General features: G+C 37.4%; 3 protein-coding genes across 9 annotated transcripts in view; 1 reads left to right on the top strand and 2 right to left on the bottom strand.

The window, feature by feature from the left end:
* LOC123870315 (syntaxin-binding protein 5) overlaps positions 1-13,864 on the bottom strand; it is a 249,102-nt gene that overhangs the window by 146,148 nt on the left and 89,090 nt on the right. The gene's annotated exons all lie outside the window — the stretch shown is intronic.
* Positions 10,768-13,440, top strand: LOC123870320. The gene is made up of 2 exons (XM_045913569.1): positions 10,768-11,181; positions 12,603-13,440. Exons 1-2 carry the CDS (start codon positions 10,998-11,000, stop codon positions 13,343-13,345), a joined length of 927 nt encoding a protein of 308 aa, XP_045769525.1. The 5' UTR covers positions 10,768-10,997; the 3' UTR covers positions 13,346-13,440.
* Positions 11,183-13,732, bottom strand: LOC123870319 (protein ALP1-like). Its single transcript, XM_045913568.1, has 2 exons — positions 13,437-13,732; positions 11,183-12,137 (listed from the first exon to the last, which is right to left on the bottom strand). The coding sequence occupies exons 1-2, from the start codon at positions 13,730-13,732 to the stop codon at positions 11,249-11,251; spliced, it is 1,185 nt and encodes a 394-aa protein (XP_045769524.1). The 3' UTR covers positions 11,183-11,248.

Below are 13,864 nucleotides of genomic sequence, written 5' to 3'. Positions count from 1 at the left end.
GGTAATACAACTTTCATGAACAGTCGCGGTGGCCCCGTGTATCTATTTGTTTAGGATCTCTATATAAATACACTGAAACACTACATTAACATGCAACAACAGTAAACCGTAGTTATACCAGTGTCCCAACTATGTAATTACAGATATCAACTGTAACATAGCTGTTTGTACGTCACCACGTTACTCTACACAAACAAATTGTTTACACAGTTTACAGATGAGACACAAACACAAATACGGACAGAATAATATGTGTATTGTAATATTATAGCGAGTTGTCTACTCGGTAATTCTGTAACAAAGAATCACTACTTTTATAAATGTGAAAGTGTTGGTTTGTCCTTCACGCCGCAACGGAGAAAAGGTTCGACGTGATTTTTTGCACACTTTTTGCATGGATATGGCTAAAAACTTGCAGAGTGCCATTAATACTTAATCTAGACTTTATTTCTAGACAATATACTAGAACAAAGCAACCTAATAAAAGCAATTTAAAAATCGTGGTACACCGCAAAACTGGGCGCAATAAATAACTAAAAACCATTCGCGGCCATAACTCACGTATCAAAACAAGAAAAGTTCATTTAAATTTCACAACCCGTGGCGATACGGAGTGGATACCGGAAGCCAGTACAGCCCCCTTATCAGTCACAAACCGCGGCACGCTTGCCAAAACACAATGCATTATGTAACATGAAATGTGCATCTGTTTGTGTGTGAAAGGTATTGGATTTATTGCCTTAACCCAATTTTTAAATGTGCTAACCGATACACGAATGCCTAGGTTTCTTAATTTAAATTTAAACAAGTGTAAATTAAAAATTTATAACACCCCCGACGATCCAAAGTATTTGAGTTTTCCAAAACATCATTTTCAAATAAATAATTATGTATTTAGGCAACGTCCATCTTGACAGCTTGACATTTGTCTATTGACATAATATTATGAACCTAACGGTTATCTAACCTTCTTTTCTACAAGAAAACTAGAAAAGAGCTGATAACTCTTAAACGGCTGAACCAATTTTTTTAGATTATAGCTAAGAACACTCTCGATCAAGCCAGCTTTGAAACAAAAAAAACTAAATTAAAATCGGTTCATTCGTTTAGGCGCTACGATGCCACAGACAGATACACAGATACACAGATACACAGACACACAGATACACAGATACACACGTCAAACTTATAACACCCCTCTTTTTGGGTCGGGGGTTAAAAAGCAAAACTTACTGTTATGCTAGGTCTGTGACTCTACCACAAGTAGAGTAGAGTACCAATTCAAAAGTATTTATTTCACGTAAGTCTCGATCTTGATCGAGGTTTTACCAACTGGGTGTAATTTTTTTAATTGCAGGATAGGCTTGCGCTTGACGACAATCATTCGTTAAGAAAAGCAATAATGAGGCCTAAATTGGAGCGCGCTTGCCTACAAGTCGTCTATTCACTCTTGCTTTGAACGTACTACCTACCTACAGGTAGTTTTTTTTTACACAATTTGGGGCTGATAAGAACCGGTGTGAAATGACCTTCCGGCATCCATTTTTCCTGCCACGCATAATGCCTAAATACTTTCAAAGCAAGCGTGATGAAACCACTGCCGAAATCAATTGGTGTAATTCCAAACCTTATTTAGCGGATTTGGATCGAACCAGTGCACAAGAGCTGTAACAGTTGAATGCCACTGTAGTGTACTCGTGCACCGCAGTTTACCGCGAGTCGCGACCACTCGCCGGAATGTATTTTATTACAGCACGTGAAATATGCCACTGTGCATGCATGGGTGAACACTTGGCTTTATTGTTGCAAAATATTTTTGTATTTTTGAAATATGCGCGATGCAAGCGATACAGAGTAATGTCTCGTGAAATCTGCATTTTGTATTCTCTCAGTGCTCAATGAGCCGTGCAGCCTTACTTTCCTGGAGTTTGACTTGAAAACCCCAAACATACTGATAAATTGATAGTTTTTACCTGGCTGAGTTTGTTATTGGGCTTTTCTCAGACCTGCGCGCGTTTTGAACTCTCGTAGCTTTAGTTTACGTAATTAATTATTACCACTAATATCATCTTACAAATCTAATAATTCTGGCCATCACTAACTACTTTGAAAAATGATTTTGAGTTTGAGTTTGAGAATTTTTAAGAGTGCCTAGTATATGTTAAGCTTTGTTACCACAGATAACAGCTTTTCTATAATAATTATTATTCATCATTACCTTAAACCTTCGCTGGCCAATACTTAGCACGGGTCCATTCTTAGACTAGATAGGACTTACCATACTGGCCAAGTGAGATTTAGCAAACTTCACACACCTTTAAAAATTATGGAGAACTCTCGTCAGAATTTTTTCCTGCACCTTTAAAGCAAGTGATATTGAATTGCTTTAAATGCACATATCTCAGGAAAGTTAGAGGTGCGCGCACGGAATCGAACCGTCTCTTATGAAATCTCTACCAGTGACCCTTGGCAGTAAAAGAGGTTGTAAACAATGAAGAAAAGGTACAACAAAGATATTACTACGAAATTAATCTATCCATATATAGCAAGATTCAAAATTCTTCATTTGCAGAAACATTTTTACAATGAGATGTTATTACATATTGCCCGGTATAAACGTTTCACCTTAAATTGTCAGGCATGTAAAATTAGTACAAATAAAAGTACAATTCAATATTTAACCTATTCTTTAAAATTCAAAATTCATCTATTGTGTGAAAGCACCTTTCTATTAGCTAATGTAAGTTCTCTAATCGCTTTTGGCAATCTCATAGCTTACAAAAAGCAAGGCATATTTTAGTACCTGAAATTGGTAACGTTGAATATTACTGTGTATATTCCCCAAGGCCCAGCCATCATTCAATCCTGTGAAAACATTAAACAGCATCTACCGTTTGATTCGCCGTAGTACCCCCAGGTGAATTAAATCATAAACTTTGATACAAAGGCGGTTTGCTGTAACGATATGTAAATACGCTTGTCGGAGCAAGGTACTGAGGCAATAAAACTTTTTGATATGCTTTTTACTTTTCATACAAAGTTGCTTTAATAAGGGAAGAAAGAATCAGTTTCACTTTGAAAGAACCTGACCTAACATACGATGCTCGAATAACCATATCTGAATATTCATATCTTGTTTTTTTGTGTATTTTTACTTTAGTATATTATCATAATAGTGGATTTAGGTTTTGTAAATCCCGTAAGAACTCATTAATTTTCCGAGTCAAAAAGTGTTCTATATCACTCTTCGCGTTCTTCTATTTACTTACCTACCTGTCGCACAAAACGCGACATCCATTGTCCATACAAAAAAGTACGTCGATCCGTAGCTCTTTTGTGGCGTGATTGAAAGACAAACCAACAAACAAGCACACTTTACTACTATATCCTGCTAATTTTTTCTCTATGTAAAAACAAGATTTATATACATGCAGGCACTATGTATTTTAAGTTGATCAATAGTTACATTCTAGCTCAAGCAACTACATAGGTACGTCTTGTTGCAACTAGTTCGTAATGCACTGTAGGACGGCTACGGCGTAGCAGTGCTACATGACGATACAATGTAGCCTCGAAGTCGTCTCGATTCTCGAAGTACATGCTACAAAGCTACGAGACGCTACAATGCTGCGTCTTGCTACAATGCTACGCTTGCTATAGTGAGTTTCGTAGCGGTATGTAAACTTCAGTGTCGCGACACACTTCGCTGATGTTGCAAATGCTTTATCTCTAACTCCTACGACATAGCCGAGCCACAGATTTGTAGACATTATTCCTACCATTATTAAACACTACGATAATTTTATGTTGAATAATAAAACTCCACTAATTGCGAGTTCTCTGCAGTGTTCTAAAAGGTGTGTGAAGTCTGCTAATCCGCACTCGGCCAGCATGGTGGACAAATCCTTCTCTGAAACCCGTGCTTAATAGTGAGCCACCGATGGCTTGATGATGATGATGATTATGGATTCAAGCAAATAAATCTGTATAAAGAAATAAAAAATCCATTTATCACTCGAACAGACACGCTTATCGCCTCATTGCTAGACAAATGGGGACCTATCCACGACGACGGGCGACACCTGAGACGATTAAATCTGTTGCCGATAACAGATTATCTTATTTTGCAGGATTACCATAGAATAGAATAGAATAGAATAGATTTTTATTCAAATAAACTTTTACAAGTGCTTTTGAATCGTCATATTAAAGTCATTAGTATCTACTTTCCAAGTATAAGGTTTTCTGTAATTTAAAGGTAAAGAACTATTTTCTGTTTTTTTTTTTTCTTCAAAGTTTTAGGCTCAGTAATTTGGGAGGTAAGAGATGCGTGATAAGCAAGAGGGATCAATTAGGCGTTAGGTTAAGATTTTTTTTAAACCTCAGAAGGTGACAAACTGCGGCCACAAACAATATTACAACTACAAAAGGCAGCGCTAAGATAAATCGGATTAACTCGTTTCCATATTATTATAAAACCTGGTATTTGGCGGCGCTCCAAGCCGTGAGCCACATTGTTTTAGCTCTTCACATCACTGCCATAACTTCGTGGTAACGGCGTAAGTAATCCACGCACGCCCGCCTGTTTGAGGTACCTCCATATTAGCACAAAATACGTCTTCATAGTAAGTATAGGTTGTTTCGGCTATACTCACGTATTTAGGCCTAACCTATACTTATAATGGAAATCACCCACGATAGTTTAAACGTTAAAATAGTCTTCATAGTACTTTAAAGTTACAGAAGGCTCACATTGTTAAGACGTTTAAAATCTAAACATATTAAATAGCTCACTATCGATTGGGCGAATATGTACCATTTAATATTAATATCTTAGAAGCTTCGCCTAGAAGATGCCTATTCTCTCTGACTTGAAGATATCTATATTAAAAGTGGAAGGGAGAACTAATACCAGATGGACATTCCATATCCTAGCGATTCCATATCCTATAGAAACATGTCAATACGTTGTTGACATCCATGCGGATTTCCTCCTAACCTAACTAAAAAAAGATAGTGGTCAAGCGCAAACGCGTCACTGATAAAAGGATACCGCTATGGGTACTTAACCTAAACAGTTTTACAGAATTACCCTTTTCCGGGGCAGCTGTAATGTAACCTTATCTCGCGAGGGATACCTGAGGTTTTATGCTACTCTTGCTGTAACAACACAGGTATAAAGTTTACGCCAGTGTTCACTATGTTCGTTTTATAGTTCGTATTCTCAGCCCGCCGTGAAAGAGCTTGGATTTTATTGCCTCGCACACTTAGTTCTATTCACATTTTATTTGTATAAAGATTATTACACGACTGTTAAAAAAAGAGTGTAATGTTTTCAGGTTTCATGTATATGTATGTATGTACGTATTAAAGGAAAACTTTGATATCAGGAATCTTCTTAGTAAAAAAAAGTATGTATATGACAATTTTTAGATTTTATGATCCACAATTTATGTCTAACACCACTTTTTGTGAACTTTGACCTTGAATATGTTTTTTTTTGCAAATGTGGGATCGATAGGGACTTTTCATAATTCATTTTCCAATATTCGTACCAATTTTTAGCTCTATGCGAACGTTTGTATCCTCGAATGTGTATTTTGACCGCAATATAATTTATATACCATAGTGAAAAATGAGCTTTATACATTGTTTAGGACAAGTGCATTATGGGTTCGTACAACTTAAATTTTACTTGTTTTAAAAAGAAACAAACGATCAAACGAAGTACGCATCTGTAGCTCATAAGCCCTGTTCAGTAGCAGGTCTCAGATGTACTTAATGCTAACGCTGTAATCGAACCAATTGCCGACTGGCCCCAGGGCGAGGGGGGAAGGGGGAGGTCATATTTATAGCGGACCCTTTCCGATCGGACCCTACTATTGTATTTTATATTCAATTTAAAGCGTGTACATGTTCGTCCCGAAAATTAACGAGTCTCGATAACGTACTAACGGCAGGTCGAATAGGCAGTAGCTTAATGTTTGTGAGAGCGCGGTAGTAGGTAATAGATACTTCAATCTATACATACGATACATATAAAAATATTTGACCTGGATGACTGACTGCGATCTATTAACGCACAGCCTAAGACTAAAGAGCTGGAGTTAAAAACTTAAAATTTTGACAGGAGGTAACTTTTAGAACGTAGGCTCCCTTCGATGGCACCCAGTAAGAAAGGATTTTTAGAAATTCTTTACCTAAGGGGGTTAAATAGCGGATGAATGTTTGTGTGAAAGTCCGTCACTTTTCAAGTTATATCCATAAAAATTGGTATTCAGGCAAAAATGAAGAAGTACAGGATTCTTCAAAATTCTACCCCTCACCAATTTTTGAATAATCCTCTCGAACGAAGCCGTAGTGCGTCACCTCGTTTTGAGAGTACAATTCAGTTTATCCCATAGGGTTAGGATATTGATAAAGATTGAATAAAATAATATAGCAAAGTTGAAAGCTCGATGGGCGGAATACTTTAAAGTATATACCGGAAACATTAAGCTTTATGAGCCACCCTTCCGTTACCTGCTTTACATTATACATCGCTGCATACAGGTCTTCACTCCTTAACCACTGGAGCTTTTATAGGTTAATATCCATTAAGCTTTTATCGAAGCAGCGTTTTAATCAAACCATTTTACTAAATAAAGCTACTACAATGCTATCTTCGCTTATATTCCAAAACTTCTTCGCTTCGCTCGGCGAAAATGTATATCCTCTTTATTCTCTATACCGTGGGAATTTCAAAAAATCTAAGTACAATTTTCTAGGTCCAAGGGCCCGGCTAGGATTTGATGATTCAGCAATTCTATAGGCAATGCTAGTCGGACAGAAAATGTGGCAATGTCTTCGACAGACGGTCGCGTTAGCTGCACAATTCTTTTTTTTAATTTTTAATTAAGATACAAGTTAGCCCTTGACTTCAGTCTCACCTCGTGGTAAGTGATAATGCAGTCTAAGATGGAAGCAGGCTATCTTGGAAGGTGTATAGCAGTTTTCATTAAATCCATAATCCTTTAGTTTCTACACGGCATCGTACTGGAGCGCTAAATCGCTAAGCGGCACTGCTTTGCCAGTAGGGTGGTAACTAGCTACGGCCGAAGCCTCCCACCAGACCAGACCGTCTGTGGAACCGTTACAAAAGTTACACTTTACCGTTAACGTTGATGCTAAAGTTACACTCAAGTCCCTTTAGAACCAATATCCAGTGACTTAGCAACACAGGCGTTGAGTCGACGAAGGCATTACTCACCGATTCCTGGGAGCCTGAAAATCTCGGCAGGTATATGTTATTTAGACGAATAATCCGCCATCTTTCACTCAGACATGTAACAAAGCCCCTGCTTTAAATAAATGTTAAAAATTTTCACTTGTACGTTTTTAAAAGAGAATTACAGCAAGATGTTTAAATACAGACAAAAAGTTTCGAGAAAATTCGATTCAAGAACCGGGTAAAAAGAGAAGATAAATGATGGTATAGAATCCATACTAACCATAACCTATCCATAAAAACTAGAAGGAGCCGAACAATCAGTTAGAATGACACCACACGGACGAGTCAAACTATTAAAAAGCTTTTAAAAAGAATGGGCTAAAAATTGCAAGTGGTAAAACGTTTCGCTTCTAGTAGTCAGAACTCAGAGCAATAGGTAGGTATGTGTAGATTCACTGCACGAAGTTTTGTTCCGTTTCACATACAAAATGCACAAAACGGGAAGCAATAGACCAGGCAAATATTTGAAAACAAAGTCTTGAATATTTGCGTGAAATATATTGCTTGCAACTGTTCGATTCTAAAAGATATAAGCTAAACAATGTAGCCAAACTGAGCCAAACCCCAAAGTACTATGTAAGGAAATTCGATTGAAAATATAAGAATTTATGAGATAAAATTCTTATTTCATCGGAAATAAAATAAAGCATTTTATGGAACATGATTACTCGAGTCAAGTGATCTTTGAAAAATGTTATGGGTACCTATGAGAATATGCATATCATTCTCTATGAATTTCGGGAAAAAATGAAGAAGTGTTTCAGGTTTTTTGAAAATTCAATCGCTTGAAAAATTCCACTTTTAGCCAGGCTGGGCCAGTTAAAATTAATTAAATAATTATGGACAAGAGTCCAAAAAAAATTAAATCACTACGGTCACTACCTACTAATATTATAAATATGAAAGTGTGCTTGTTTGTTGGTTTGTCCTTCAATCACGACGCAACGGATTGACGTGATTTTTTGAATGGGTATAGTTAAAGACCTGGAAAGTGACATAGGCTACTTTTTATGCCGGAAAACCAAAGAGTTCCCGTGGGATTTTTAAAAACCCAAATCTACGCAAATAAAGTTATGGGTATCAGCTAGTTTTTTTATAAAAGTACGCCAACCATGAGTAGGAAAAGCTTTACATACTTTCGTTCCAATTATGTTTCATGAAAGCATCTGAGACGGTTAACTAAAACCCGAGATTAGTTCACAAAGTTTATCTAAGAAATATTCATGTTTCTTACCCCAGGATAGATAACGGTTCGAAGTTTATCAAGGAATATTCAAGACAGGATATTTACCGGTTTTTTCTCCGGCATATCGGGTTGTTTGAAAAAACTTTGGCTTGGATAAAACTCGTTAAAAAAGACGATCGGCAGGGTAGCCATTCATTAGGTATGCTTTGCATTTATATATCCGGAGATATCTGGGATTCCGTTTGCTTAATAATTTTGTTGAGATTGTATTCTTCAAACAGAAATTTTAAAAATGTTTTAGAGGTTAACGGCGAAATATTTGCCTATAATATTTAAGCCTCCACTCAAATATTCTCTCGTGATCTCGTTAGCTAGGTTATAAGATGTGACTGGTAGCATAGTGGATAAGACAACCGCCTCGTATTCGGGAGGTGGGGGATTCTTTTCCAAATCCATACTTGGCCAGCGTGGCGGACTATAGTCTAAACCCTTCTTATTCCTGGAGTGTAGTGGATATCGGTACCTGTAGTGGATATCAGTAGTGGATGGGTTGATCATGATGATGATTATGGTACAATTTTACCACTCATTTTTACCAAATAAAAGAAAATGTTGATTGTTTAGGCTCCAAGAAAACAGGTTGTGAACGTAAGTATTTTATATTTATCAATAAAAAATGTAACAAAAAATACAATAATCGTATGCAAATTCGAGCAACAAACTCGATGAAAACAAAATTTCGAAGGGCCAATAAAATATTCATGACCGACTGTCGGGGAGAGTTGGCGAATTTGAGCGAGTGGCAATATGGTCGGCGAGTGATTGGCGGGAAATGGCGCCTCTCGGGTCGAGTGTTGCCATTGTTCATGAACAGATGTAAGGGCTCTACCACACAGGTAACTGACTGAATAACAATAAAGTATTCATCCGTTTTAAAGAGACTCGTGCTCAGTAGTGAGCTAGCGATATTATGATAATGGTGACTGTGCTACCAAACTTTAGCCTCGGCGACTAAACAACGAAACAAGAGACTTGCGTTGTGCACAGGTTGTGCGCAAACACAGACCGTGGATTCTCTATTCCGTCACTCTCATAGTCCGATGGAACGGTAATCTGATACGGCCGGAGAGACATCAGGCGCAAGAGAGCTTTATGTGCTCTCTGAAACACTGGCATGTATCCTTTTAGTATAATACATACCTATAGATGTCATCATCACCTCAAGTCCACTAATCGCGGACTCACTGTTGAGCATGGGTCTACTTTCAGAATGAGAGGGGTTATAGTCCACCACGCTGGCTGGCCAAGTGCAGACTGATAGAGTAGGCGAACTCTTAGTCATACAGGTCATACACGATGTTTTCGTTCACCGGTAAAGCAACGGATATTTTAATTGCTCAAAACACAAATAACTCCGAAAATAAAATTTTACATTGCATATAGATATAGTTTACACGAATTCCAGAGTAGTAAACTAAAAGGACAATATTAAAACCCCTCAAAAACGCCACGCCGCGTGTCGACTGCGCATTCTCATGAATATTTTCATCCGAATTCAAAGGAAATTAAAACAACGCTAACTATTATGGCCCTTGAGACAAAAGCGTAGTACCCTCTCGCCCCACTTTACCCACAACGCGCAGTAAAACAGGCGCCATGTCAAAGGTTTGAGTGACTGTTTTATTGCACAGTTTGCGTTTGAGTTTCAGTTTAATGCAATTTAATAAGTGTTTATTACACGCTTAGCTTAGTAGCTTTAGTTTTAAGTTAACGTAATTAGCACCACTAAATCATGATTTGACAATCTTAAAGTGTACAATAGTACCCAATTTGAATAAATAACTTTGACTTTGGTTTAACATGGAAGTAAAACATCGTGAGGAAACCTGCATGCCTGAGAGATTTCCATAATATTCTCAAAGGTGTGTGAAGTCTGCCAATCCGCACTTGGCCAGCGTGGTAGACTGTGGCTAAAAGTGAGAGGAGACCCGTGCTCTGTAGTGAGCCGGCGATGAGTTGATCCTGATGATAATGATGACACGCTCTCAACATGTAGGGGTGGCACTTTCAAAATCAATGTCTCAACATGACATGTTTCGCAACATTTCCACATGGAGCGTTGGTTGTAGATGTATAGACGAATTTAAATTTTAAGACAGACAAATAAGGTCCATTTTACCTTGCTGCTCAAGTATTCGACGTTCGATTTCTATCAATTTTGGTGAAATGTAAAGTCTTACACTAAGCCTACAGGTATTTCCGTCCATTTTCAGTGAATATAAACCTTGCTAACTTTTAGGCTAAGTTCATATGGCCGCGCGGTACCGCGCGGAACTACGAACCGCGCGGCACAAGATCAATATAAACGATAATTATCGTCTACATTACCGCGCGGTACCGCACGCCAACGCGCGGCGCGCTCTGACCCGCGCGCAAGATCTAGAACCGCGCGCTGCCGCGCGGCACAAGTATTTCAAACCTGTATCGACCTGTTCAGTTGATCCGCGCGCCTTGAGACGGAAAGACACATAGATCGATGCAATGAGTACCGAAGATGACATTGTGCCTATCGATTTGCTTATCGACGAAATCGAAAAAAGAGATGCGATTTGGAATCTTAACTCTAAGGATTATTCAAATAAAATATTAAAAAGAAGGTCTTGGGAAGAACTAGTTTTAATTTTTTGCAAAAATGATGATTCCGAAGAAAAAAAGAAAAATTTGGGTAAGTTTTTTTTTAATTAGTTTTATTTATTTAAAATAAGTTTTATAAAATCATAGGTAGGTACCTATTACACCATTTTATCTTGCCAATCTAATTTACCTTCAGTAACAAAATAATTTGTGAATTTAGTTCGAATATTATCTACTTCATGGATTGCTCGTCCACTGTTAGTTGGATTCACATTAGGTAATGGCGCTGGATTGATCATATCATCCTGATTTATACCATCTCTCATCCTTACCAAGTTATGTAAAACACAAATAGCTTTGACGATATCAACAGCAAAATCTATCTTCACGTCTATTGGCCGGTGTAAGATACGCCACTTGTTACACATTATGCCAAATGTACATTCGACATACCTTCGTGCTAAAGAAAGGCGGTAGTTAAATATATTTTTTTCTTTTGACAACATTTTACCACCATAGGGTCTCATCAAATTTTTAGTCATAGCGAAAGCCTCGTCAGCTACAATTACGTATGGTAGTTTAAATGCATCGCTCTCATTATTTGTGATAGATCTAGGCTCTGGTAAGTTCAACGAATTTTCTGAGAGTTTTTTGAATAATGACGTTTCCTTGAAAACACCCGAATCACTGTCTTTTCCGTAAGCTCCAACGTCTATCCATATGAAGCAATAGTTAGCATCACATAAAGCCATTAAAACTAATGAGAAAAAGTGTTTGTAATTGTAATACATTGATCCTGATTCTGGTGGCTGTATTAAACGAACGTGTTTGCCGTCCAACGCTCCAACACAATTTGGAAAATATGCTTTATTTTCAAATTGTATAGATATTTGTGTCCAGATTTCTTTTGTTGGTGGACTCATGACCAAAGTTTTTAAATTTCTCCATAAAACTTGGCACACTTGCTTAATTATACCCGATATCGTAGACTTGCCAATTTTATAACCATATTGTAACTCTGCAAATGAAGAACCAGTTGCTAGGTACCTGTAACATAATAGTTATTTAAGATACACGTGCATAAAGTAGATCTTTACCGAATAAGTGCTACAGTGAAAACACAAGCATAGCGAGTGTTTACAGTGTGGCACGCGAGCATAAAGTGCATATGCTCACGTGCCACGATAAATATTCCATTTCTATTCCTACTCCTATTCCTCGTCAAATTCCTATTCCCATACCTATTCCTACCCCTACTTACTCCTATGCCTACTCCTATTCCTATTCCTAATTCTATGTCTATGTCTATTTCTTTTAAGTAAATCTTTACTGAATAAGTGCTACAAAGAAAACACATTCATAGCGAGTGTTTACAGTGTGGCACGTGAGCATAAAGTGCACAAAGTACAATTTGCATAAAGTAGGTCATAAGGACTCTTTATGCACCCGTATCGTACAACATTTTTCAATAGTTTTGCAATGAAAACTAATAATTAATTATTTACTTTCTAGGATCGATTTTGCAAAAAAAATGGAAAAATTTACGAGATGCCTATGTAAAAGAACTTAAGAAAACAAAACATTTGAAGTCCGGTTCCTCAGCATCAACACCATCTTCATTTGCGTATTTCCAAAGATTGTCATTTCTTAAACAAGTTGTCCAGAAACGAAAAACTGACAACAGCCTTGATGTTGCGGAAGTTACAGAGAATCCTGATTTGGATAGTGCAGTTAACAGCAGCGGCGTTCAAGCTTCAACAGAAAATGTGCTCCGGAAAAAATTCAAACTTCACCCTGCCGATGAACATTTTGCAAATCTTTTACAACAAAGCATAAATACTCGAAATAATAATGCAGCAGAAAAGAAAGATGACGATGAAGATAAATTATTTTGTCTTTCATTGGTTAGGGAAATAAAAAAAGTTCCTGAAAACCGGCGTTTAAAACTGAAAATTGAAATTTATAATTTATTAGAACGATACCAAGCTACACGAGCACAGCCACTTGAAGATTTTAACTACCCGTCTACTTCATATAGCTCACAACGACCACCCAGAAACTATCATGCTTCATTTCAAAGTTCTCAATATAGCAACCCAATGCAGTACTCTGATAGAGAATCAACACAATATGGCTATACAACTAGTTCATACACTTCACCTCCCACAAGTTCATCGCAAGTAACATCACCCCCGGGTGATGTTACTTGTGACCCGTCATACGAAGATTCTCAAGAATTAGATCTGTTCAATTAAACTAAAAGTTAATTTGCCAAGAAGCCTCGCTCATAATTTCTTATTTTTTATAATTTTTACTGTGATTATGATTAATAAACAGTTAACTTACCGCAATGTTACAATGAGTTTTTCTTTTGGTGATATGCAATATCTTACAGCATTTTCACTGGATTTTAAATCATTTTCAATGAAATCGTATAAAAAATCAAAGGTTGCAACTGACATACGGAAATAATTAAAAAATTTTTCTTCATGTAACCTCAACTCAGGGTATAAGGTGACAAACAGGCTTGAAGAAAGTCTGTCACTTAATATTGGATGCACCCAGTATCGCCTTTGTCGTCTTCTGCGACGTCTCAGTCTTCTATATAAAATCCACAAGCAAATTGCCTCCTCCACGTCCATTGTATATCAATGTTAATGCCAGACTGGCGCTCGTATATACCCTGTCATGTGAACTCTAACATCGCGCGGCGGCGCGCGGTGCCGCGCGGCCATATGAACTTAGCCTTAGTTTTAATTGACTTTGTCTGCGTC

The sequence above is a fragment of the Maniola jurtina genome, chromosome 12 (genome assembly GCF_905333055.1).
Source record: "Maniola jurtina chromosome 12, ilManJurt1.1, whole genome shotgun sequence".
NCBI classification, from domain to species: Eukaryota; Metazoa; Arthropoda; class Insecta; order Lepidoptera; family Nymphalidae; genus Maniola; species Maniola jurtina.
This window is presented reverse-complemented; position numbering and strand designations above follow the sequence as displayed.